The 27,962-nt window shown below is 28.7% G+C and overlaps 1 protein-coding gene across 2 annotated transcripts; it reads left to right on the forward strand.

The window, feature by feature from the left end:
- On the forward strand, positions 1–27,948 carry LOC107448576 (uncharacterized). 2 transcript variants are annotated; one of them, XM_016063833.4, is made up of 9 exons: positions 1–4,747; positions 5,981–6,046; positions 6,710–6,817; positions 8,749–8,931; positions 12,719–12,847; positions 21,317–21,488; positions 23,570–23,661; positions 23,791–23,952; positions 27,746–27,948. In XM_016063833.4, exons 1-9 carry the CDS (start codon positions 305–307, stop codon positions 27,857–27,859), a joined length of 5,469 nt encoding a protein of 1,822 aa, XP_015919319.1. In that variant the 5' UTR covers positions 1–304; the 3' UTR covers positions 27,860–27,948. The 2 variants fall into 2 exon arrangements, with proteins under 2 accessions (XP_015919319.1, XP_015919320.1); XM_016063834.4 differs by having other exon boundaries at positions 5,984–6,046.
- Positions 27,949–27,962: the final 14 nt, after the last annotated feature.

Below are 27,962 nucleotides of genomic sequence, written 5' to 3' on the forward strand. Positions count from 1 at the left end.
GATTGGTTTAGTTCAGTGGTTTTGACGTATGACGTATATTTTGGCGCATATCTTAGCAATAAAGAAAGCTGGAAAGAATTTAATGTGTCTATCCCTTTCTGTAGATTCACGTCAATTGTTTGTTTACTTTATTATAGACGGTCGTCAGCTGTCAGCCATACAATATTGAAAGAATGCTGTCGTGATGTGAAGCCATATGTAATAGATATTCTACATTTCATCCATTATCTTCTGGATAGCATTTATTTCTAAAATCGAAAGCATGATTGAATGTGTATCTTGTTTTTAAATTGTTCTTCTCAACATGAGTTATAAATATACGAAAAATGAGTTTGGCAAACGCGGCCGTACTGACGACGATTCGGATGATGAATCTGAAGAAGATTGCAGTAAAAATATTTTTAAATATTTGATGTTCTATATTTTTCCATCTAACGTAGGAGATGGTCGTCGCAAGGTGTTACACAATCTAATAAAAAAACATGGGGGTAATTTTACTGAAGTTGTTACAAATCATACAACTCATGTGCTGGTTGATGAATCGGTATCTTGTGGGAAAATATGTAGGGCTTTAAGTTGGACAACATTTCCACCGCACATCAGTGTGGTTTATATAAATTGGTTGAGTGATTGTGTTCGGGCTGAATATTGTTTAAAAACATCTGATTACCAAGTGCCAAATAACCATAAACCTACTTACGTTATTACTTGTGCTAATTCTGCAACTTCTAAAAATAGTCCCGACACTCATTATATTAAAACAAAAAGTCAGAGTAAACTTAAACATTCCAAACAGCCTCGGATAGTTGAAGTCATTGAGGCTGACATGTCAAATATAGAATCAGTCGAAGAAGAAGAATCAAGCTTTGATGATGGAGTTTATGAAGGTGAAACATCATGTGATGATGAGTGGTTGTACTCTGTGCCATCTGAAGCTTTGAATATGATTATTCCACCCTCTTTTACTAGCATGGATCAAGAAAGTAAAATATCTCTTTCTATTTCAAATTCAGATACACCTGAAAATACTGGAACTTTAAAGTTAAGACTTTATCGACATAAATCTTCTGATCAGGGCTATGAGTACTCAAGATACAGTACAGTAAACCAAACTGATCCTATTTCTTCCAAGCTAGATTCATCTGCATCAAACTCTATAAATGAAGAAAATCAACTTAAAGTGCTTGAATTATCAAATATGACATCAAAGGAAGAAAAAGAAAAAACTCCTCCTTGTCCAGATGAAACTAAAAGTGGTACTACAGAGTCTGTTTTGATCAAACTGCAAAATGTCAACATGGAACATAATGTGGTTGATAACAATTGTCTGAATAGTGAAATTTTGAAAACAACTAAAGAAAATGACAGCAGTAAATTATGCACTAACGTAGCTACTTCTTCTATGAATGTTGTTGTAAGTTCAACTAAGGAAAATGTTGAAACTAATTTAAATATTAGTGACCCAAGTATTGATACTAGTTTTAGTTCTGCAATAAAGATTTCAAACAATATTCACAGTCCAGATTCTCTTGAATTAAAACATTCATCGCAGGAAAATGAGGCATTTAAATTGTCGCCATCGTCCAAATTTGATTCAAACAAAGATTTATCAGATCGATCGAATTTGGCAGTGTCTCCTATAGTCACATCATCTTCCAGTAATATAAAAAATACAGATGATAATTTAATGGAAAGAGTAATATTAACTGATAAATCTATATCTCCTTCAAAATGTGGTTTAAATTCTGCTATTGAATCGGAAAAAGGTAATTCTTGTAGTATAGCCGACACAAAAGAAGTTCATGTTGTTGAGTTGGATTTGTCATGTAAAAAACCTAAACCTGGGAGAACAGAAAGTAAATTTCTTAACACAAATGCTTGTGAACTTTATGAAACTCAAGATTCTAAAATTTCTTCAACTACTGAAAATATTGAATCTTCTAACTTGCTGCAAAAGGAAAATTCTTCTCCACTTCCTGATGGTAATGTATTAAAAGACATAGGTTTTGACAAACTCCCTTCACCTAATGACTCTTGTGAATCTAACAGTGTGTTAGAAGCAATTGAAGTCGTTACAAATAATTCTTCAATTCTTTCAGAAGAGAGAATTAATAATTGTTCAACTCTTTCTGAAGGAATAACTAGTGATTCTTCAACTCTCTCGAAAGTAATAACTAATGATCCTACAACTCTTTCTAAAGTAATAACTAATGAATCATCTACTCATTCCAAAGTAATTACTAATGATCCTTCCACTCTTTCTAAAGTAATAACTAATGATTCTTCAAAATCTCTTAATGTTGAAGTTATTGTAAAGAAATTATCAAATATTAATGAAAAAGATAAGATTCTCGCTTCTAAAGATTTAAAAGTTGGTAGTTCTGTTAGTCGTGATAAAATTAATAATCGCGATAATCTATTGCCAAATAACTCAACAGAAACATTAAGTTTGACATTGTCATTAGTTTCAGAGTTGGTTAACAGAGCAGCAGATACTGAGTCAATTCGTTTGGCAAAAAGTGATTGTTTGATTTTGCCAGAATCTGATGATCAAAGCACAAGTGATACAGTTAACTCATCTAAAAACGATGAAATCAACAAGAATGTAACTCATGATAACACATTTTTAAAAGCTTTTATAGACACCACTGATATGAAGTCTAATTTACAAAAAAAGGTTTTAACAACATCAATTTCTGAACCAATGGAGATTAGTACACCATTAAACATGTCTGATTCTTCGAAATCTTCACTTGAGTCAGTAAAAGAACCATTAGTTGATCCAAAAAGTAATACAAGTGTACTTGTAATTGATGGTTCCAACCCTGTTGCAAATGAATCATGTTCTACCTTGCATCATGGTGCATTAAATGATTCTACCTTGTCAAAATCTGTCTCTATTACGAAAACTGAAAGTGAATCAAAATCAAATGATTCTAAGAACAAAGTTTCATTCAATATATCTAGGAAGCACAGTCCCTTTTTCTCAATTTGTCCAGATTCTTCAGATTCATCTACCCAGCCAATAGTTCTATTAAATAAATTAGATATTAATTCAGAAGAGAAAATAAAAGCTTTAAATAAGATAAATGATATTACCAAAATAAATAATCTTCCTGAATTTTCCAGAAAAAAGGTTTGCAAGAGTGTCATTAAAAAAGTTGTTTCTGTTTCTGACTCTAAAGTAAAATTAGTAGATATGCAACAATCTGGAAGTGATCCCTTATTGAAAGAGTCCACTAAAAAAGAAACTAGTGTTTCCAATGAGCCAAACTTAGTTTCAAGAAAAAAAGAAGTAAAAGTATGTTCTGTAATAGTAAATTCATTAGATATTAAAAGTTTGTGTGACTCATCCAATCCTGCTCAGCCATCTGAAGTTGCTTCAGTGAGGAAGGCTTCTTCAAACTCACCAACTTCTCTGAAACTACCATCCCCAATACCATCTACAGAGACATCAAAGCCAGCTATTGTAACATTTGACTTATCTATGGAAAACAGTCCGGAGAAAATACTTGACATCCCTATGCCATTAGATGATTCCTCAAAACGCTCTTTGATTAAGCCATCAAATTCATCTGTAAATTCAATTAGTGCATCATCTTCAAGCTCTAACATATCTAGCAAAATAGATAGTTCAACTGATAACTCTATCCTTTTACAGTCTAAATTATTACTAAATGAAGCATGTATTAGACCTCAGAATTTCAATGAAAGGAGTGAAGTGACTCACTTATCAAAAGGCATCTCTGATACAACTTTGATCCCTAAACCTTGCCAATCTAATGAATCTTCTAGTAATCTGCCAGAATTTAAAGTACCTCTTCAAAAAGGTATTCTTAAATCTCAGAGTCCAGATTCTGTTAGTCACTCTGTATCATTTAATAACTCTATCTGTAATTCAATATTACCTAAAAAATTTTCTCCTATTGATTTGATATCTGTCAAACAACCAACTCCTGTTTCAGTTCATGAAAATTCAGATATTGAGTTGCCTGATCAAATATCCAACCAGAATAATATCATAACATCTGTGAAGCCATTTGAGTGTACTGCTGTATTGAGTGAGCTGCCTGAACCAATGGATTTTGCAACTGCTGAAACTAATCTTGAGGCAACATTATCCAACAGTTTAAATAATATTACCGATACTGATTTTAAACTTCAACCATTTGTTTATGATCATGAAAATATTATGAAAAGTCCAAATGTTTTGAACCTCTCAAGTACTACTCCAACAAATGATGATCCTTTAACATTAACTTTCAATTCACATTTAAGTGATACTATAGAAAATAAGTTTTCTCTGGCTGAGCTTACTGATATCAAAATTCCGAAACCATTTATATCCAATTCCACGAATTTAGTTTCTCAGAGTAGCTTGAACTCATGTTCAAAAAATAATGATCTTGATATCTTATGCGATGAGGCAATTGAAATTGATAGTTTAATATCAGATTCATCCAACTTTAACAAACTTAATTCGGCTGAAAAATCATCTGATTTAATTACAGATGAGACTTTAATTGGAATTTCAGCTTTGGAGACTTTCAATGATGAATTAAAAGGTTTTGACCCTACTTTGAATGTGGTTAATAATTTGACTGAAAATACATGTGCTTCTTTTCAAACACCTGAACCATGTACATCAACTTCAGTTAATACGTCTATGACAGTAAAACCTTCCATTCCTATATCTCCAACACCATCACATGAGAATGTACCAGTATCTTCCACTCTAGCCCATAGTGTATGTAAATTTTATTTTCTTTTTCTATCAAATTGATTTCAGGGTTATTTAGCTTGATTTCATTATACTTGATTTCAGTGTCATTTAATTATGCTTTGACCCAAAATACAGCTTTTTAAAACAATTTTTTCCTTCAAAAATATGCAAAAGAAATGCATAAATTTTTTATCGGGGTGTATCTTAGTCAACTTTTTCCAATTTTTCATCTCTTGTTCGCAGTAATTTTAACTAATTATTGCTAGAAATATTTCCTTCCATCTGTCATCACATTGTTAACAATTTTTAAGCATTCATTCACAAGTCTATCATAGATTTGGCCATTCAATTGCACCTACAATGAATAAGCTGTATCTTTCAAGTTTATTAAGATTGAATAAAAAATCATTGTAGGAGATTAATATGACCGCAAAAATAAATTCTGAAATAAAGGCTATGTGTAAAATAGCTCATTTTGATTATCTATCAATATAATGGGCACCCTGTGTATATGCATTCTGCGTATGTTGTGTATAAGACATTCTTTGCAGATTCTAAAATCTGTGAAGCTTCTTCACCCAAATTGTGCAGATTTCAGGAAGTCTGCTGCAGTTGGCTGTGTAGCAAATAAATGTGTTTCTAAAGGACATACTGCCATAAGAGAACAAAAATCAATTTTTGGTTAACATTTATTCCTTTATCCAATCTGCATATTTCTGATAATTTACTATTGTTATGTAGCGAGTAAATGCATTTCTAAACGTGAAAGTCTGTAATGATATACTTTAGTCTGTACTTTATGATATACAGTAGGGAACCGATTATCCGGAACGATCGGGACCATCGCTATTCCGGATAACTGATTTTTCCGGTTTTCTGAATCGATACAAAAAGCCGTTTTTTTTTATTGTTAAACCCAACTAAAAAAAAACAAAAATAGTTGGAAATAATCTTAAAAAGAAGAAAAAACAATGAAGTAATACACTGATTATTTCCAAAATGATGGTGAGGTAAACATCTTTCAGAAAAGAAAGAAAAATCCTAAAATCTTATGAGGAAAAAAACATCTTTTTAAAAAAAATGGTGGGAAAATTTATCGAATTTCGTTCCGGCTTTTTGGTTTTCTGATTTCCGGATAACGGGTTCTGTACTGTACTTTAAAAAGAATTCTTTTTTAGTCCCTTTTAAAATACGGTATCAATTTTCTGTTTTTATTCATATTAAAATTCTAACTCTTAAAACACTTTTTGATTTCAGAAGAAAAGAAAACCAACTAAGTTGTTTCTGGAAACTCCTAACAGTCGTATTATTCGAAAATTACAGGTAATAATGTTTATAATTTATTTATTTTTTTAAATTTTAAGTCTATTGTGCAAATCTAATTATATATTAATTATAATATCTACTAATGAGTTAAAACTTCATTTTCATTCTGTTTCAAACTAATATAAATTCCATATTTGTTTTAACAGTATTATATTTTGTTCACTGATTACAATCTTTTCAGTTTTTTTCTTATTTAAGTTTAAGACATCCTGAAGTTACTAATGTAAAGTTTGTTAATTAGTTTGTAGAATATTGTTTTTACTTCTAATGACATTGTGTAAAATTTATCTATCAAACTAATGTTGGAACCAGTTTTTCATGTTTTTGTTTCATACTGTTTTGTACATTTGCTTTAGTTTTTAATTTTTGAAAAACTTTTAATTTGTTTCTCTTCCTTATGCAAGTTCTTTTATTTATTACAAAGCAAAATTTTTCCTCTTAAAAATTCTTACCAATTTTAGAAACTCTTTACAAATCTTGTGTATTATTTACCAGGAGAAATTTTTATATGTTCAAATGAACTTTAATTTAATTTAAAATTAAGTTATTTAAAATTGTTATATGTATATTAAGTATAACCAATTATATCTTTGATAACTGTTGAGGTTATTCTCCTTTTGTAAACCTAATGATTAATAAAGACTGCCTTATGTTTTTTAGCTATTACATGATAGTTTCAAGAGAATTGAAAATAAATGGAGAATGCATGCTTATGAAAAAGCTATAATGGCAGTTAGGAAAAGTAATCGGCCCATTACTACAATAGAGGTATTTTTGAATTTAGTTAAAATATTTGTTTGAGTTATTTATTTTATTAAGCTATTGGAGATATTGCTTTAAATAAAGCTTTATGTTATTTGTTTGTGTTCATATAATCATAGTCAAATTTTAAAATAGTAAGTTGTAAAATTGATTCTAAGAACTCCCAAAGCTGTAAGTGTCTGTTTAGGGCTGTAGCTTCTAAAATCTATACTGTATTATACCAAACAAGCACCCCAACCACACACCCCCCCCCCTCATAATTTCTAACAAATTAGAACAAGCAATTAATATCAAATAAGTGCTGCCTTCCTCTACCCACTCTAGTCAGCAAACATTTTTTTGATTACAACTGTATTGAACTGAAATTGGAACGTCATTGCCTTACTTGATAATAAAGACAAGGTGGAAGGAGAAAGAGGGCAACTGAATGAATTATGAAAAGTAAAAAAAAGGGCTTTGCTTTCTCAGATTTATTCAAGGGTATCTAAAGAAACTGCTATAATGTGAGGGTGCATTGTTTTGCTGTTTTTCATTGTAGTGAAAATAGATTTTTTTCATTGGCAGTTGATAACATAAGATGGAAGTGGAAAAAAAAGGTGAGTGAAAAAAACTCTAAAAAGTGCTTTGCTTTCTTAGAATTATTCAAGGGAAATAAGAAAGAAGTAGTTTAGCTTGAGGGCATAGTAAGATGAAAAAAAAAGTAATAATAAAGTATTAGTGCACACAATCCAAAAGTATCTACATGCTCAAAATATTTTTTGATATCAGAATGATTTTATTACATTACGAAAACGACAAAGGCATTTAACTATTTAAAATTTTTATTTATTCCTGGCAAAATATATCTATACATATATTAGAGGAATATTTATATAAATATGAAATTAAAGATAAATAATACATAAAAATAAAGTTAAAGTTATATTCATGTATCCATAAACATAAGGGGGAACTTTTTGTCATTAGTTTGTCAATAGATTTTGATACTATCCAATCTTTAATGTTGTGCCTGTGTTTCACAAAATGTCCGTCTGTACTTTTGCCTTGTTTGCCAAAGCATTTTGCCGTTGCCTTTGAGCTAATACTGTCACATTTAGTTGGCACTGGCCCATTTACAGAAATCATCAGTTCGTGATGTGTTGTTTCATCACTTAAAGGTCTTCTTTTATTATTTGTGTGCTCATATCTAGATGTCAAAGATTCACACACAAATTTAATTGATAAAGCAATTGAAGCTACGTACATGGAATGCAAAACCAACTCTACATTCTTATTGTGCAATTCTTTGTTGTTTAGAAAGTTTTTAATAATTTCTATGCTAAGTTTTCTAAACTCTTCTTCAGGCATATAGTTTGATAATTCATTTTGCAAGAAAAGTCCTATACTGAGATTCAAGCTCATTGGAAGGAATATCTTTAAACTCATAAGCAAGTTTTTTCGCAGAAGCTATATATTTGTGCATGTGGCCTGCAGCAGTTAGGGAAATACTTTTAAATTTTAATTTTGTTGCCAATAATTTCAGATTTGTAGAATTTTTAAATTGATTTACAATGATGACATCATCTGATGAGAGGACATAGTTCTCAAAATTTTCAGCTATAAATGATGAAAAATTTTCCAGGTCTTTTTTAACTGTGACTTTAACACTTTCTTTATTTAACCTTAGTATTTTTGCTTGACTTTGAGTAAGATTACCTATACCTTCAGTTTCAGGAGTTCTTAGTAAGTTGTATGGTTTTGCACAACCAAACCAGCAGCTAGTTTGAAACTGTAAATTTTACGGAATTTTCTTACAGTGTATTTATACAGTTCGAAAATATATCCTGATTTTTTCTTTTGCCCACTATATAGCCAGTTTTCAAGAGATATTTCTTTTAATTTTAGGACAAATGTAGATCTAGTTTCTTTAATATTTTATCATTCAATTTTATTATCAGGATGTTCAGGCTCTGGGTAGTGGTATTGCCAAAAGGATTGCTGAAAATATACTCGAAATTGTACAAACTGGTCAACTACGTAAAATTAATGAAGTGTGTTCCAAACAGAGAGAAGCTACTATACGCTTATATTCTAAAGTATGGGGAATAGGATCGAAAGTTGCTGAAAATTTATATAAAGAGGTAAGATTCTATGTTCATATATGTCAGCATTCTAAGTTTGGTTATGGTTTATTTTCAATAAAAATTTTAAATGCTTAGTTAGTCTTAATCTTTTAAAATCTAATTATATTTTTGTTTTATAATTTTCATTCCTAAATTTTTGTACATGGCAATACAAGCAGAAAAAGTACTAAGCATTATAAATATTCCTTAATCTAATGGTTTTATTTTCCCTCTAACCCTTGCTATCACTCCCTTACCCATTCATTGTCACAAATAAGTGACAATTTTGAATTGAATATAAAAATATAGGTTAATATTTTAATAATTTATTTTAACAATCTATTCTTTTACTGATGATTAAGAATAGATTGCTATTATTATATTTATTTTGAAACAATTTATTTTTCTATTTAAATATATAAATGTTTTTTTTTATTGTAAAATGCATAGCTGCCAACTGTTCTGAATTTTTAGGATTTGTTCCTAATTTTTAAATCAAATCTGAAAATCTGATATTTTTATAAAATTGCAGTAAATTTACTTTTAAACCAATACCTTATTCTGATTGCTGCAACAGCGCTTTCAGTGTTTATTGTGCTGAAGTAATTTTTAGTAGCTTTTTATTAGAAAATACGTTTCCAATAGCTGTTGCTGATCATTTCACTGAGATGAATCTTTAACAACTATTATTATTTTTTAAAAAATTTATTGTAGTATTTTAACACTTGCATCAGAAATATTTGTTTGTGATGTAGATTATTATTTACCTGCGTTTTATAATTTTGAGAAGAGTAATTATGTATTAATAGGTAATGGTTGTTTTTAAATTGTTATACCGGTATTCCTAATTATAAAATATTAATATTATTAATTTCCCACTAAAGATAGTGTTTCTAGTTTTGTTTTACTAATTTACATACGGTATTTAAATATATGTCTATTAGTGTTATTATTTAATAGTTAAATTTTGGTCTCACTCTCCTAATTTTTGCGTATTATTTTGTCGCATATAGTGTTCCTAATTTTTGATTCCTAAGGTTAGCGGCTATGAAAATGTGATTTTTGCACAAATTTGGCTTCACGTTTTGTCATAGTGTAAGAAGATAACTGTCAGAAATCTAGCATAATTCTTCAAAATTACATTTGTTATGTTAATTGCATCCAGCTAAAAGTATGTCCAGTATTTAATCATACATTTAACAGACATACATACAGGGTATCTATGCACCTGGAAAGTCATGGTATTGTACAAAATTTGTCATGAAATGTCATGATTTAAACTGTTTTTTTTTTTAAAAAAAATCATGGAAAGTCATGGATTTAGATTGCAGAAAAATCTAATTTTTAAAATGGAATTTCAATTTCACAGTATTCCGATGTTCTGAATTTGTTACAGAATCCCCACTCGTAGTCATATTTTATTAAAATATAAAATGTTTTTATCCTGTTTTTAAAAATTATGGTGTTCTTTCAAAAAATGGAAGAAAGAACATCATTTCTAAAGATTATCTCTTAAACTTCTGTGATTTTAGAATTTTTTTATCTATTTATTATTTTTATTTTATCAATTTAAAATTTTAATTTAGGCTTTTTATATAATCATACTATACTTTTAAGAAGAAATAAATCAGGTTTAAGTAACTACATATATCTTACTGTATGTAGTTATTTGCTTTTGTATTTTTTGTAGCTATTTTATTGCTCTGTTTTTAAGTTTAAAATCAATAAATATGAAGATGCAGAGAACAACAGTTTTGGTTATTGACATTCGAGATTGTCGCAGAATATCATTGTATCTGTTTGTTAACAAAACAAATAAAAGAATGAAGTTTCTATGACAATAGATTTATTTTAAAAACATATTCAATTGGTGGACATACTTTCTCAAACAAAGTGACAAATGAGTAACGAAAATAAAGAATGAATAAATGCAAAATAATTTGCTTCAACAGAAGCTTAACAACTCTTTAAATAGATAACGGATGGCGTCATGATCTACGCGAGAACAACCAGCAGCAAATGAAAGGAAACTGGCTGATCCCGCAGACCATGACGTTACCGACTTAAGTTGAATGCATGAGATTAGGAAGAAGAAAATTAGCTTAAATATAAAAAATAGCAATCATAATTTATTGAATGTTTATAAAAACTGTTTAATTTATTATTATATTTATTTTCTTCGGGGAATTTCTGTTTTATATTTAATGTAAAAACTTATGAAAACATTACATTATGAATAACAAACTGTTTTGATAAATAAAGTAAATACAGTCAGACTTCTATTTAGCAAACTTCTATTTTGCAAATTTCTCTATTTTGCAAATTTTTTTTTGAGGAGCCAAGAACACTATGGAAATTTCCTTGTAAAATGAGTAACGAAAGCGAACGATTTGAAATAGCGAAGTGAATTTTCTATTTAGCGAACTTTTTTTTTAAGATCCACTTTCCCTTTACAGCATTTTATAGGGGAAATGCCCTTGAATTAAATTTTCGCTGACACTTATTTTTAGAGAAAGCGGTAAAATCCCTTTTCCTTTTTGTTTGCATTTATTTCAGGAATTCATGCCAAAAATCAATTGAAGAGAAAGCATGACAGAAATTTCAAAAGCATGGAACTATGATGTTACAGATAGTAACATCTTAGATGTTACAGATTTAATTATTCGTAACAGTTTTGCTAAAGCTGGATTCTTAGTCAGCGCGGAGGACAAGGATGATATTCCTTTCGAAGAACTTAAGAAAATTTAGGTACAGCTAAGAAAGAAGCACAGCATTAATGATGATGTGCTGATTAATGATTTTCTATTTATTGATTCTGAGGCAGCAACCATAGAAGCATTAACTGAATCAGATATTTTGGATAGTGCAAAAAATAAAAACAATACAGCAATAAATTGTGAGGAAAACAAGGAAGATGATGAGGGAAATGATGAAGAAGTCACCATCAATCTTAAAATCATTTCAGTTATATAAAATGTTAAAATCATTCGATAATAGATAATAATTTACAAGATAAATGTGTATCAATTTCTATTTTAACTATGCCTTGTGTTTACGAATTTCAAATGGTGTTTTTCTATTTAACGAATTTTCCATATGACGAACTTTTTATCGGGATTTTGCAACTTTGTTAAGTAGATGTCTAACTGTATTAAAAAGGATAAAATAGGCTTTTAATTTTTTCTGCATTAAATTATTAGGTTATGCGTTTTATAATTTTTTTTTTTAATTCACAAAAAAAAAATTTGCAGAAATGTTGCAAAAATACAATTAAAAAGGACACTGGTGAACACAACGTTTTAATACAAAAGTGTTTGAACAGTTTACATTATAATAAACTAAATTTAGTTTTGCTATATATTTAACATTGTAAAACTCTAACACAATGAAAAATTACTGTGTTAATTTTTAAAAATGGTGTTTCTTTTACATGAAAATGTTAGAGTGTCTTCAAGAATTAATTAATAATTATTCTTATTAGTCTTAAATCATTATCAATCTAATTAGTTATTATTTATCTAAAAATTAATCTTAGATAGTTTAACTACATTCTTACTTTATTTGTAGTGTAATTATTAGAGTACCGATATAAAATTTTAAAGAAAGTTATTGGTTCTTTCAGTTTCTTTGTTCACTCTATGCTAAAAAAATTATTGCTTAAAATAGTTTCAGCTTATGGTTAAATACTAGTTTCTAAACCAGCATCTTAATACTAAAAGCCATTCTTGAATATTATAATATTCTTTTTCAGAAAATTGTGTAAAATTAATTTTTGTGCTTTACAGTACATTTAATTATTTTTTAGGGTCATCGTACCATTCGAGATCTTAAATTTAAAGCTAATTTATCTCGTGCTCATTTGATTGCTCTACGATATTTCACTGATTTAAAACGTCAAATACCGAGGCCAGAGGCAGAAAAAATATTGACCACAGTAAGTTTTTTTACGAAACATTTCTTTTTATGACTTCGAAATTGTTTTGTTTACTTTATTCTATAAATACTTATATAAATTATTATATCTTTCTTATAAAATTATTGATAAAAACTTTAATAATACAATATTGTTCCTGAATTTTTTGTGTTAATATTTGTCAGATTCACGAATTGAAGTTTGAAAGATATTGATGTGACTTCATTTCATGTATATTAGTTACATTTGTGGGTTGTTTGGTATCTTTGTTAGAGTCCCCACTTAAACTCTAAAAAGAAATATAACTCTAGAAAAACCTTCCACATGAAAATGTTACCGAGAACGGATTATAGGTTTCTTCATAAATAACACTAAGTTTAAATAAATATCTTTATCAACATTTAGGAAACTTGTAAATTTAACTAAAACATTCTAACATATATAAAACTTAACCACTTTAACATTGAAGCAGCATAGAAAAAAAACTGCTAAAAGGTAACCGGCGAGAACATGCCAGACTGCTAGCTAGAACCGACGGGGAGAGAGAGCAAGCTGTGAGGAGGCGGCCAAGTTACATCCAAAGCATACTGTTCGCGTTTTGCTGATTTCGCCCTTCACGCATATCTCCATTCAGGTATGAGGTTTACGTCAATTATCGGCTGCAAGTGACGTAGTCCAACGTCAGAGATTCGTAGTGCGGACTTTGCATTTCAGACCGCAACGTCACATATTACTCTTAATTCAAATTACCTTCCATCAATTAATATGAAGAGTTGTTCACACATAGTTATGTGAGTTAAGAAATGACAAAAAAAACTTTTTTTTTTTTTGCACAAATTTTCCACTTTTTTAATAATTGATCTCATGAATACATTCTCAAGAAGTTAAAAAAAAAAAAAAAAAAAAACATTAATACATTCTCAAAGATATATTTTAACATACGTAGTGTTTCTCAGAAATCCTGCTGCCTTACCTTTTTTACCTAATTTTTTGACTGTTTCAAAATATTCTATTATGTCGTATAACTCACGAATATAAAAACTTTCTTTATTATCATTATCAAAATGACTATCCAGGTCAGAGCCGTTTTTAAGGATGGGCCCAGTGGGCCCTGGCCCAGGGCCCCGAGTTCCGAAGGGGCCCCCGAAAAGTCTGAAATCTCATTGCATTAATTGTTTTTTTTTTTTTTTCTCATTGCATTAATTCTAACTCATTTATTATTTATAACTCAAGAGGGCCCTCAGATCCCATTTTTTTCTTCTTTTTTTAAAGTTTTATTCAGAGATTTATTCAGATTATTTTTTCTTTTTTACAAAGTGGGATGCTTTTCATAATCTAATCGAAGTGTTTACAAGTATAAAATAATTGTTATTCTTCACTTTTCAAACCAAAAGAGCAATAAAACGCTTTTTCCACTCATGAAAATATTCCCACTTTCGTAGCTACCACCCACAGAGTTGTCAAATAGCCTCCTCACTTTACACTGTGAGAAAATGTTTTTAGCTTCTTGATATTGCCCAGGGGCTCTTTTTTCCTAACTTCGGAAATATCAGATATCCACAGAACCACCCTTTTGTTTGATTTCTGGTCATAAATTTTTAAAAAGAAAACATTTCTAAGGCTGTAAATAGGGGGAGGGTCTAGTAAGAATCTGTCTTGAGATTTCCATAGTGTCTTTAAATTGGGACTCGTTCAATTCGAATTTTTCTCTCTTGCAAAATTTAGATATTTTTTTAATTTATTATAAAAGCTTTTTTTGCCTTTAATTATCCTAAATGTTTCAACTAGCCTAATTGTTTAATTTATTTAATTATTGTAGTTGATTTAATTTTGTTATTTTTCAAATCAATCGTAAGAGGAAAATAGGAATAAATAGGATTTCTCTATCAAAAAATTTCTCTATCAAATTTTCGTAGGATATTAAGAAGACATAAATCTTTCACGTTGGAGGTAAGCAAATGTTTCTATTAAATCAATTTTGGTAAATCAATTTAATTTTAGGGAAAACGTGAAAGGTTTACGCAGTTTTTCATGTATACATAGAGATTTTTTTGTTTGTTTATTTAAATGGCGAGCCACTATTCGATTCCCTCTTTGACTGGCCTGTTTGCCAAAACTCTTGATTTGGTCTGTTCTGGATAAAATTGATGCAACAAATGTAATTTTATTTCAATTTTACTTACTGCTAATAGACAGAAACAACATATGATTTGGTTTAATAGAGCAGTGATTCCCAAACTTACGACTTTTGTGTACCCTTTCTAAATTTTTCGTAACGCTGCGTACCACTAATAAAAATTTTTTTTTTTTTTGCTATCAAAAATTGCACAAAAGTTAAAAATCACAACTGCTGTTGACACCAATAATTATTAACTGTTAATTCTGCAAAAAATAGCTAATAGAAAAATATGTATTCGTAAATTTTCATGGCAGGCTTTGTTTTTGAGTGAAATTTTTTGAGATTTTCGTTTATTGCAAGATATTTTGCATAAGAATGCGTACCCCCGCTAAACTGTTCCCGTACCCCTTGGGGTACGCGTACCACAGTTTGGGAAACACTGTAATAGAGGATTGAAATCAAATGATCATCAGCTAAAAAAATGTTTAAACATGAGAAAAAAATTGTTTAAAACTCCTGTATAACCATATTTTCCATGTTTCCCCTAAATATGAAATATGTTTAATTTGTAATATTATATTTCGTACACGAAATTAATTTATTTAGTTGGCTTATGATTTTATTGTATATTGATCATATTTGTTTCTATTTTTAACTCCTTTTTGTTGCTATTATGTGTTTAAAGTTAATAAGTCTTCACAATTTTTTCATTAATAAGGCTTTTAAATTTCCTAATCTAAGTCGAATCAATTTCTTAAAATTATAAATCGAAACTATATATGAAATTTTGACAGCTTTGTTTTTATTTTAAACGTGTGCATTTAATTTAATGAAATAAAAATAAATAAAAAAATGGAAAAAATATAAATAAATGACTGAATAAAATAAAAAAAACTTCGTTGTCGTATCATCTTTTAAATAATTTGAGTATTAATAAATTATTTAAAAATAAGCAAATTTTTAGTTTAAAGGTAAAATTTTTTTTTATTTGTTTGAAAGGTAATTATGCTCCTTCATTCGATCATGAGACTATTTAATATCTGTTCCTAAGGATCAGAATTCTTTTTTATTTTACTTCATTGTAAAAATGATGTATACTGAATACTTTCATGTGATATGCTGCAGTTTTAAATACCTAAAAGATGATTGAAATTGTCAATTCAAAAAACAATTAATACTTTAACAATTAATACGCGAAAAAGTAGTAAAAAAATAACTGTCGCAAACAAATTAATATTAAGTAAGAACGAAGCAAAAATGATATCAAAATATGTTGAATCACTAGTGAGACATGTGGGATGAAAGACATCGAAACCAATATGATTGAATAGTAAAACTAGAAGGTGTTTCTAAAATCCGGAAATCAATCAGGCTTCATTTTTTTTTTTTTTGTCACGAAATTTATCAGGGGCTATTCGTTAGATTTCAATATGGGTTATGTTTTTTCTTAGATCAAATATTAAACATTAACAAATATTTGTCTTTTAAAACCTTTCATTCTATAATAATTATTAATTCTATATTCATTCTATAATAATCTTATAATAATTATTCTATAATTGCAATTCTAAAACTAATTGCTAATTGATATAAAGCTTTAGTGTGTTCCATTGATATATTAAATGTCTTCCATGGGCGGAACCCCGACGTTACGATTAATATTTATTAAGGTAATTACGAATATTATAACCTAAAAACAGACTATTTTTAAAATATTTAATTCGAGGAAAGTAGATTTTTCATCGTTCTATCATTTTCAATCTTAAATAAGGTTTTATATCCGACAGTTAAATTTGCAGTCCTTGTTTTATATCTAGTCTAGTTTTGAATTTATTTTTGGTGCATATACATAAGCTGAAAATGAATAAGATAAGCCGAATTATGGTTTACTTCTAAATAAACTGAAGATACTTGTTATAAACGTTAAAAATGGTAATTTGGAAAGCATTTTTCAAGAATGTCAAGTATCCAAATGACTTAATTTATTAAATTTAAAAATAAAATTTAAAAAATATCCATACGACAGGTGTATATATTTGGGGCTGATGATTATGAAATCTAACACAAAACTGTGAAATCGTGGGTTCTATTCCAGCTAATGACAGTTTTTAATTATTATTTCCTAATGCTGAAAAATGTTTTTCTTATTTTTTTAAATGCGCATGTTTTTAACTAATAATTTAACAATTATTTAAAAAACTGGAAGTCTCCGCTACCTGTTCATTTTGCTCACTAACCCTCGTGGTTGCTTCTGCATTCATTGCAGGTTAAGAGGAAAAACGGTTTGTTTCCTTTTTTTTTCCACAAAAATTACAATTGAATTACCATTTACATTTTGAAGATGATTAAACTTAAGCAAATCAATAAAATTGGTACCAATCAATAAAATTGGAAAATTGGTACCTGGCGCAGAGTTATTACTCAATAAAGTTGGACTCAAGGGATAGAGCATTCTCCTCCGAATGAGGTGCACCGAGTTCGAATCCCAGTGATGGCTGATTGATATGAATTCCACACCCGGCTTTTACCGACCACAGTGCTGAGGTGAAATATCCTTGGTAGTAGGCGGATCACGGATTAGAGTTCCTTTGGTATCAGACTAACCGTGGGAGGATTTCGTGGTTTTCCTCTCCATGTAACTCAAATGCTGGCATGTTCCATCAAAACGTCCTCCACGAAGGCAAAAATTTCTTCCACTACTTGATCCTGGAGTTCTTTTGTCTGCTGGATTGGGTTCAAAATTACAAGGCTACGGAGTTAAACATTAGTAGTAGTAAACTCGAAATCGGGTGGGCTGCTCAATGACTGTTATAAAATAAAATAATAATTTGGCCATGATAGCTTGGTGGATGGTAGGGCTATGGACTCGTGTTCGTGAGAATGGGAGTTCGAATTGAGCCGGGTGAATAATACCCAAGTATAAAATGGTGACTGGTGCATGTTAAATCCGTCGGGGTCATAAACTCCTCCAAGTTCTCTTAACAATTCAATACCTCTGGGTACTGATCCAGGAGTTTCCTTGTCTTCTGGATTGGTTTTAAAATTTCAAGGCTACGTAGTTGAACATTATCTCAAAATTGAGTCAGTCTTTCAACGGCGATTATAAAAAAAAACTAATAATCAAACTGTATTTTCTTATATTTTTTCTTACTCCTTGCATATTTTCTACACACCTTCATAATTTTATGTTTCTAAGTCTAACAGATTTTGATCTGCAAAGCAAAATGTATGTCTTACAGGAAATTGATTTTGATGATGTGATAGAAGAATCGCCTCTCAAAAAGCGCGAAAAGTATTGTTACCTTAAATTTTCGATAAAAATAATGTATATAAACTTTTATAATTAATTTATATGTTTTTTACTCTTAAAATAAAATAATTTTTAAAAATTATTCAAAATAAATTTTTTTTCTCTAAATTTACTCATAAAGGGCCCCCAGATAATGACAGGCCCAGGGCCCCTATAAGCATAAAAACGGCTCTGATCCAGGTTTATATTTTGTATGACTTTTTTTTTTCTTCTTTAATTTCATTTGCTCACTATCAATGTGTGTTATAATATTTTCATTTAAAAAAAAGTTAAATTGCTTAAAAGCTGAATAAATTTTTTTTTTTAAAAAAGTAATGGTTTAGGAAACTTATAAGATAAAAACCATAATAGGTTGCATATAATAAGTTTTAATTTTCTTTTAACAGATAATTACACAGCGCTGCATGAAAAAAGTTCTAATACTGCATTATCTCTGTTTTCCCCCAGACATCTTGTCCCTATATTTTATAACTTTTTGATAATTTTATGACAATTTGATTTGGAAAGGGAATTAAATTATTTTGTTTTAACTGTTGAATTTCTAATGAGAGTCTAGAACTAGATAGATTAGAAGTTTTGAAATATGAACGGATTTTTGGGGTATTTATTAACTATAGGTGCTTAAAATTTTTTAAAAAAAAAAACATTAAAAATTATAATTTCCCTGATTTTTTCAAGCTTATTTTCTATTTGTCCTGGCTTTTTGCTCCTCTTTTTCCTCCTGAAATTTTTCCCTTGTACAAAAAATATTTATTTACAATTTTGTTTTAAATGTCGAGAGAAGGTAAGTTCAGAAGCCCAATGTGGTGAATTGCACAAGCTTTTTTCTTCCAATTCTTAACATTTCCGACCATGTTCCAAAAATGTACATTTTGGAATTATTAAAGGAGCCTCCTCCCCTATGACTGCCAAAACCCAAGTCACCCAAACTCTAACCGGACTTACAAGTTTTTTTCCTCTGCAGTAGCCTCTCGAGAAAGAATGATCCTCATGAGAAAATGGGTGGAGCTTCGGCAGGTGCGCCATTGCCTTGACAACCGCAACTTCCGCTACAGAGCGGAAAGGTTGACTTCTCTAAGTTCAAGGCAGTTTAATTTAGAGCCCCGATATTTGATCCGTGGTTTTCCTCCTTGGTGCGACGCATATTGAATTTGCGCATGTGTTCATTATAGTTCTCTAGGCTCAGCTCCTTCTTATCCTTGATCATCCCAGCGTATTATCTGTGCACATGTTTGTTTTTCGTTTGCTTGTGTCCTTTTCTTTTGTAGCATCGCGCATAGCTGCCATCTGTTCCAAATAAATTATATTTTTTCTATTTTTTAACCTTGCTCTGAAAATTTGATTTTAGGTCATACGATTCTGATTTTTTAGTATACTCTTTTTTACTCCTTATGCTGATTTTCTTTCAATCCAGGTCGGGTCTAAGAACTAAGAGCAGAACGGAATTTTTCCCCGAATATTGCAGAATTCCACTCATCTCAAAACTGTTGGTTTGCAGACTTTCTCGAATCAAAAGCTTGTAATATAACAAAATTTTTAAACTTATGCTTAATCTCTTTAACTAGACATTTAGATACATGTGATTCTTCTGCCAATGTTTCTTATTCAGGCGATTTTAATATGAACCATCGATCCTAGAAGAGATCGGAATCTCCGGGAGATCGAAATCTCCCGGCAGAGCTAGAAGTTGTGTTTTTACATATCTCATTGATATCACAGTATTATATAGAACACTACCTCCTCCCAGTGATAACGTTATATTACTTCAGCTTTTTTTTTATTTTTGTCCACCTTCATGCCTGTTTCTTAAAAAATTTACCATCGGCTCTAAGAATCTAGCAAAGTAATAAATTCTATTATCTATATATATAATAGTTTTGGCAAGGTGGAAGATTTAAGGGATATTTGCTTCCGCTATTTGTAAAAAAATATCATTAAAATTCAAAATCTCTGGAGTTTTTTTCTTTTGGAGGGGGGCAATTTTTTTTAACTTATTTTCTACTTATTACAGTTTTTACCCCCCGTTTTCTGGACCAAACAACCCCAGGACAATCTGAATATTTAGCAATTTTGACAGAAAGTAAATGAGGTATAATAGACCTTGAAGCTTGCAAGAAAGTCTTGAATGTGAAGCTTCCTGTGCAAGGGCTTCCTGATCTCTTCACCTTTACCAAAATTGTCGCTAAATATTAATATGAGAATGATATTTGCTCCCTTAATTTGTAAAAATGAAAATATATCATTTAAATTAATATTTTTTCTGGGTTCTTTTTTTCTGCAATTTTTATGTTGTATTTTCTACTTATTCCAGCTTCTAACCTTTTTTTTTTTTTTTTTTTTTTTTTGACTAAACCTCCTCCAAATAATCAAAATATTTACGAGAATTTTGTGCAGAAGGTAGGTGAAGAGTGATAAATCATGAAGCTCTTGCAAGAAAGTTTTGTATGAGGGCTTCCTGACTTCTTCACCTGTACCAAAATTGTAGCGAAAAAATTATTTTTGATTTTATAAGGAAGATAAATAAAGGGCTGGAGGAATATGTTTAAAATAAATTGTTTAAAAATTATGAAGAATTTTGTTCAAAACATTTTATAAAATTATTTTTAATCTTTTTTTTATGCAATATGAGGAGAAAAATACTCCCAGAAAATCCCTCCTTGATATAACTATTCATGTTTTAGAACTGTTTCCCTCTGTAGACCCTTAGATGAAATTAAACAATTCAGATGGTCATGTTAGGTAAGAATCAGTAGGAATGGTGATTATGATTTAGAAAAACTTTTTTGCTGGGAATTGTTATTAGTATTTAAGATTTTACCTCCCTATATTCTATCAACGAACTTGATCTAAAAAATTAATTACTATCGCGTTAAACACCCAGTAACACTATTTCTAAATTATTTTATTGAAAAAGCATCTGTATCATTTAGAAAAATTTTAAGTGTGATTTACAATCTCAGCTTATTCTAAATAAATCCTATTAAATCAGAATGATTCTTCTGTATTGTGTGCTGAAAATTTTTAATATTGAATTAGCTGATTATAATCTTTTTCTTTCTAGATTTTAAAAAGAATATTTAGTCCATTTCCATACGTGCAGTGTGATGCATGTTCATCCCTTCGTAGAAATAAGTTATCAACAGGACATATTGACTTACTTTTAACTCTGCCTGAAGGGCATGAAAATGATCATAAAATTTTGCCAGAAATTGTTGCTAAGCTTCATCAAGATGGTAACAACAACCTTTTTTTAAAAAGAAAAAAAATTTACTTTGTACTTGTACAATTAAAACCAATTTGTGTAACTGAGAGTACATTAACAGTCAATCAACCTTCCTATTAATTTCCAACTGCCTCTTTCAGCTTAAATATCATATTTTGGGGTTCTCTTTGTTGTCTTTTAATGTCTTATATGAATACCTCATTTATATAATGAGCAATATTCTACCTATAAGTTTTCAAAAATATTTTTTTCTTAAACAAGCTTATTAAATTTTTAAAGATACTTGCTATTTTGCAAATATAAAGAAGTCTCATTTAGCTTCACAAGGGAAAAACAATTTTTTTAATAAAATTTTGATAAATTTTTGAAATTTTTTTTATTAAAATATTTGAGAACTTAAAAACTTTTTCATTGGAATTTACATTTATTTTTGTAAAGATTTTTTTCATTTTTATTTTTGTAAAAAATAAGACTGTTGTATACAATTTGCTTAAAATAGTAGACATATTTATATTTGAAGATATTTATTATTAATAACTTAGTTGACATCATCTAGTTACATCTCTTAAATGTCACCTGTTGGTAATTTCCCTAATGCATAGTACTTCCTGTATTTACTTTTTCTAGCTTGCATTTATAATTTTACATAAGTGTAATGCATGTAAATGCAAAATCCACAGCCATTAGGTATATTAATAATATTTTTTTTTCACTTAAGACTTCCTTAGTTTCCAGCAACATTTATGTTCATTTTGTATTTGGTACAATACATCTGCCATACATTCTAAGCCTATCAACTATGTGTCAGTTTTTTACACTAATATGACAGGACTTGAACTCATAATATATTAAATAGTTAAGTAGAATGAATACTTAGTTATTTTTTTAGCCTTAAAATATAAATAACGCGCACTTTAGGTTTAAGCCTTTAAGATTACTCTGGACAAAGTATCCAATTTATAATTCTCAAAGACATCAACCAAATTACCCTTATTAAGTACATACATGTACTAATGCCCAAATCCATTTTTATACCATGTCATCTGGGTAGTATCAGTTCCTAATTTAGATGCACAGATTGAGTGATCCTGCCAGTAGCTTAACTACAATAAACATTTCTTTCAGAATCAACAGCACCCACAAACCTCACCAATATCATAAGATGAGAACATCATTGAATGATTTCAAATAATATTAACTTCAGTTTTAGTTTCTATACATTAAAAGTATTGTATTAATGGTGCATTATTCATTTACATCTAATTTTAGGACATTATCTATTGGTCACTTTTATATAGTTTATATCTACTAAAATATGCCACTTCCACTATTTAACATCCAGTCATACCATTTTTGTGTAATTTATGTCTTTTTAAACGTTGCTTTGCCGCTATTTATGATAATCACAAAATTGCACTGCTTATCCACAAAGAGATAATGCTTATATGTCACACTAATTTTTATATTTATTATTTTCTCTCAAAAAAGTGTATTTCATTGACATTATAAGATCTTTCAAGGTTCAAAGAATTTTTTTTTACAAGGATGCCTTATAGAAGTTTTCTGAATTAAACCTATATGAGACTGTATACTAAAAAAAATCGTTACCTAAACTTTAACGCATGCAATTGATCAAATGAAACATATTACTATTTTTGAATGAAAATTTTCTGTTTCTATCTTTAGCTGCAACAGTGTTTTTGGATACGTTTATAATCCTTACATATTGCAATGTTTCTCAATGTATCATGTTTTTGTGTCTGTTTTGTCACTTTCAGAAGAAAAGCACTTCCACATTTTATAGCTCTAAAAGACTTTCCATACTCGTGTAATGATGTTAGAAACATACTGATAAATAAATTTTAAATTTTACTGTAAGAAGTTTATTAGTAATTTCTATCGTGAGAATTCTTCATTTTAATCCTGAAGAAATGTAATTTTAACAAATAAATCCTTTTATTATCCTCTCTTTAATGCATTCTACTGTATAAATATCAAAGTATTTTATAATTTAATTAAAATTATCAAATTCTTGTTGAAATTCCTTTTTTAATGAATCTGTTGCTTTTTTTCCCTTCTTTTAAATATTAGGTTACCTCATTGATGACCTCATAAGACACGAGGAAAATGGTGCTCAAACAAAATATGTTGGAATATTTAAGCTTAAAACTGATGGAGCTAAGGTAATTTATGAAATAGTTTTTTGAATGCTATTATTTTTTGTTGATTTCATTTGCAATTTTTTATCAAAACCTTAATTACAATAATTATTTATTTTTTTAAGCTTCAAAATTTATATTTTATTATTTCAGCATAGACGACTAGACATAACAGTTTGTACCAAAGATGAGCAGGCTTGTGCTTTATTGAAATTGACTGGACCTACCTACTTTAATAAAGCTATCAGACAGATAGCCAAAAAACGAAACATGATTTTGGATGAACATTCCTTAAGAGTAAAAGTTATAAACCCAGTAAGTATAGCTCTTAAAACATTGAAAAAATAACATTTATTGAATATTGGAAGTTAAAAATTTTGCTAAATATATTTATTTTAAAATAAAATTAAACATTTCATTTCTTTTTATATTTGCTTTACTTTAAGTTTGTCCATTAGTTTCTATAGTTTATTAAGTTAGCAATTTTTATTCAAGGGAACTTTTTAACTGTTGCAAGCAACAAATGCAATTTATTTTTTCTTGGATCAAGATTGATTTTTTAGTCTCTTGGCTTGAATTAGCATTTTTTACCAATTGTTTATATTTAACGTGAAATCATCCTGATTTTTTAATCTTTTTGTCATCTCTTTTTCTTTTTTTAATGTCATCTTTAAATTATAAAAATAACACAGACTTTTTAGGCTAAAAGTTCAACCTCTAAATATTGAAAAAAATTTCTTTTTTAAGGTAAAAATTTTTGCTCTTAAATGTAAAAAGTTTGTCTGCTTATTGAATTCAAATTTCACTTATTTTTTAATAACATAGTGATTATCCTACCATAAAATGAAATATATCTAACAGGTTCTATATCTTCAAATATATTATATGAATATTATTTAAGACTCTTACTTCTGTGAATTGAGAAATCGTGACATGGTGCTCTGAAAAACATGGGAAGAATCTTAATTAAACTAAACTTTCTGGAAATTAGATTGCTAATTTTTTCAAGCAAAGGTAGATTGTATACATTTAAACTAATCACTCTTAATTCCTATGTATGAAAACATTAGTTAATATAAGTAAACTTAACAGGAGAATGCTCTAATTTGAATTTTAAGATGTGAATAAATAGCATTGCAAATAATTGTGATGAAGTAAAATATTTTAACAATGCTCAATCCTTCCAATTCTCTATCATCTTCAATTAAAATTTTTTTCTAAGTACAGTTCACTGAAAATTCTTTTTTGTAATTCTATAATATAAATACAAATTATTATATATCTAAAAATTTAGGCTTAAAACAAAAATTACTCACCATATTGAAATCTTCTCTGTTATTTACCAACTACTTATTGCATTTGTTCTAATTTTTTTATAATTATATATCTAGATTAGTGGATTCATCATTTATTTTTGTAAAAAAAAATTTATTACGTTCTTATGGAGAATTTACTATGTAACTTCTAAGACATCTTAAGCAATGTTAAGTATGGAGTATGTCAAGTTTTGTACTTGAATAGTAGTAGTAGATGAAAAGATTTTTAAAAAATTTGTTTTTAAATTATTTTTGAGCTAAACTTCTGTTCATTCACACTTTACTAAATTTTTTTCCGCTATTTATTAGATTATTTCTAAAAATTTAAAATTTGAATTTTTTTAAATTTTGTTTCCTTTTTTAAATTTAAAATCTAATTTTTTTTTTTTTTGAATATTTATGTTTATCAGTTTGATAGGCTTCTGTTACGTTATAAAGATAGAAAAATAAATTTTTCAGAACAATTAGTCCTCTTTACTGGCGATGCCCTTGAACATAGTGATCTTTCCTTTTATAGTACTTTTAATATTTCATATACAGTGCAGAGTCTCATATCCGGACGTTTGTTTACTGAAAGGGTCTATTTTCCGAACACTTTTTAACAATCAAAATACGCAAAACCCTTTTCAAAAAAGAACATTTTCTCACACTTGTGTCTTATTTAAAAAAAAAAAAAAAAGTATACAGGGATAAGAATCCTCCACTTTTTTGCTAATTTCCGCTTTATGAGTTTTACCCAATATCCTGTTTTTGTTTCAATTTTAATCTGATTTTTGCTATAATATGAAACAAAAAGTTGAATGTTATGTAAATGAAAGCCGACATTTTGCTACAGAGCGAAAAATTTGGCATTTTTTCACACATCTCACATAAAAGGATTACTACCGCCAGGAACCATGCACTTATTACAATTTCAGACTGCACAAGAATTTCACATTTTGAAAAAATTGCAGAAGGCAAAATTGTCATGACTAAAGTGAGTCATTAAGTGATTACTCAAGAGCATGATTTGGAATTCACAGATTGTGATGATATATTGAAAGCCGAGTGAAAATCCCAAAACGTTGGAAATGTAATCAACAAAATGACATGGGCAATAAAATTGAATGCATGAACCACAAATCAAGTTCACCGAAAAGTAATTCTACAAATGCGCGATTCGAAATTTCTCATGTATGATTTTGGAGCATTAAGAAAACAATTAAAATCTTTAGCGATAACTGACAAGAATGTGATGATAAATCCACAAGAGATTGCGGTTCAATCGTAAATAGTTGAGTTTGAAACGTTTGATTCAAAGTTTGCCGAATATGGCATTAAAAGAGATTTTAAATACCATGGAAAAATTCGTTTTAATAACTACTGAAAAAAACAATCTTCAAAGCCACGCGGATTCACTGAGGAATAATCGCTAAACTAGTGGATCAAGAAATTATTACCAGTTGAAGTGCGCGATTCAGAATTTGCGATATGTTGTAATAGCATATTAAAATATCGAGATTTTGAAAACAATGTGGAAATCTGTAACAAAAGCTGTGTAACTTGATCAACCTTGCGAGCCACATGGATTTATTTGTTGTTGATTGAAATTGACATTATTTATCGTGTATTTGTTATTTTATATTGAATAACTCCAAATGTGGTCTTCCCACTGTAACTTACTTTGTAACATTATTTCCTTTTGTTTGGGTACATAATAATGTACTGAATATTTATGACTAAAATAATTAAAATAGATACATATAATCATTACAAACTAATCACTCTAAATAGCTGAAGTCATAGTTTTTTTTTTAATTTTAATTTTTTCAGGCATAAAAATGAAGACCAATCTACATAGCATTTTTATATAGATTTATGAAAATGAAGACCAAGTATCTCCATTAGATATCAAATGAAGTATAAATTAATTTAAATTTAAAAAAAAGAACTTTAAAAATGTATTATTCAGAATTATTCTTATCAGAAGAAGTCTTTCTTTATTATTTTTATGCACTAGCTGCATATTTAATAAGTTGTAAAAGTGCTCATATTTAAATAAACACAAAACTAAAACTATATAATTGAAATTTGTTTATTAAACAACAAACTATTTTTCATGCAGCTAATGGAAAGTTATAATTTAAACACTTTTTTCTTTATTCATTTATTAGTCTATTTTCAACACAAAATAATAATACTTTAAATTTATTCTCCTTTTAATAGTTTTCTGAATAAAATCTTCGATATCGTAGGAAACTAACTTTTTAAAAAAATCACAACCCTATGTATGCATTTATAAATTAGTCTGTATAAAAAAATATTTTTTTTTATAAATCAATGGTCAGAATAAAATCAAAAGATTTAAACCACAATTTTTGATTCATGATTTAAAACACGCCAACCATGCTTAAAAGTTGAAAGTTTTTAATAAAAAATTTTTGATTGTTTAGAAATGCTATAAATATGTATAACATTTTTATATAGTGAAATAATAAAAAAATAACTAGTTGAGCCTATGCAAGAAAAATATCAAGCTTCTAACTTTTATATTAGAACTAAGTATTTCCTGTAATTTTATGAAAAAGCTAAACACTCTATTAAGGTTCAACGTTAACTGAAGTTTGAAGTATAAAAAATAAATAAAATTTATTGAATTTTTTAGTAAAAAAAAAAAAAAAAGATTCAGTTAAAGCAGACTTCAAAAAAAATTTAAAGCAAAACATTTGTGTTTAGCATATCCATCCACATTCTATTTTATTCTTCCTTACAGTTTTTTAAATACTTAAATGATGAATTATTAAAATTTTTAGGATGGTATACAAATGGAAAAACGGTTGGATACTCCAAACGAAGATGCTGTATTTCAGTGCCTAGGTTTACCATTCAGAAGTCCGGTCCTTCGTGATCCTGATAAATCAAAATGAGAAAACTTTCATAATAATTTTTTCTATAGTTTTATTTATACACTTTTACTTATGTTAGAACTAAGCATTAAAATTATATCTATACCTTATTTATTACTTGTTG

Source organism: Parasteatoda tepidariorum, chromosome 11 (assembly GCF_982258835.1).
Source record: "Parasteatoda tepidariorum strain Cologne lab strain chromosome 11, Ptep-v5.0, whole genome shotgun sequence".
NCBI classification, from domain to species: domain Eukaryota; kingdom Metazoa; phylum Arthropoda; class Arachnida; order Araneae; family Theridiidae; genus Parasteatoda; species Parasteatoda tepidariorum.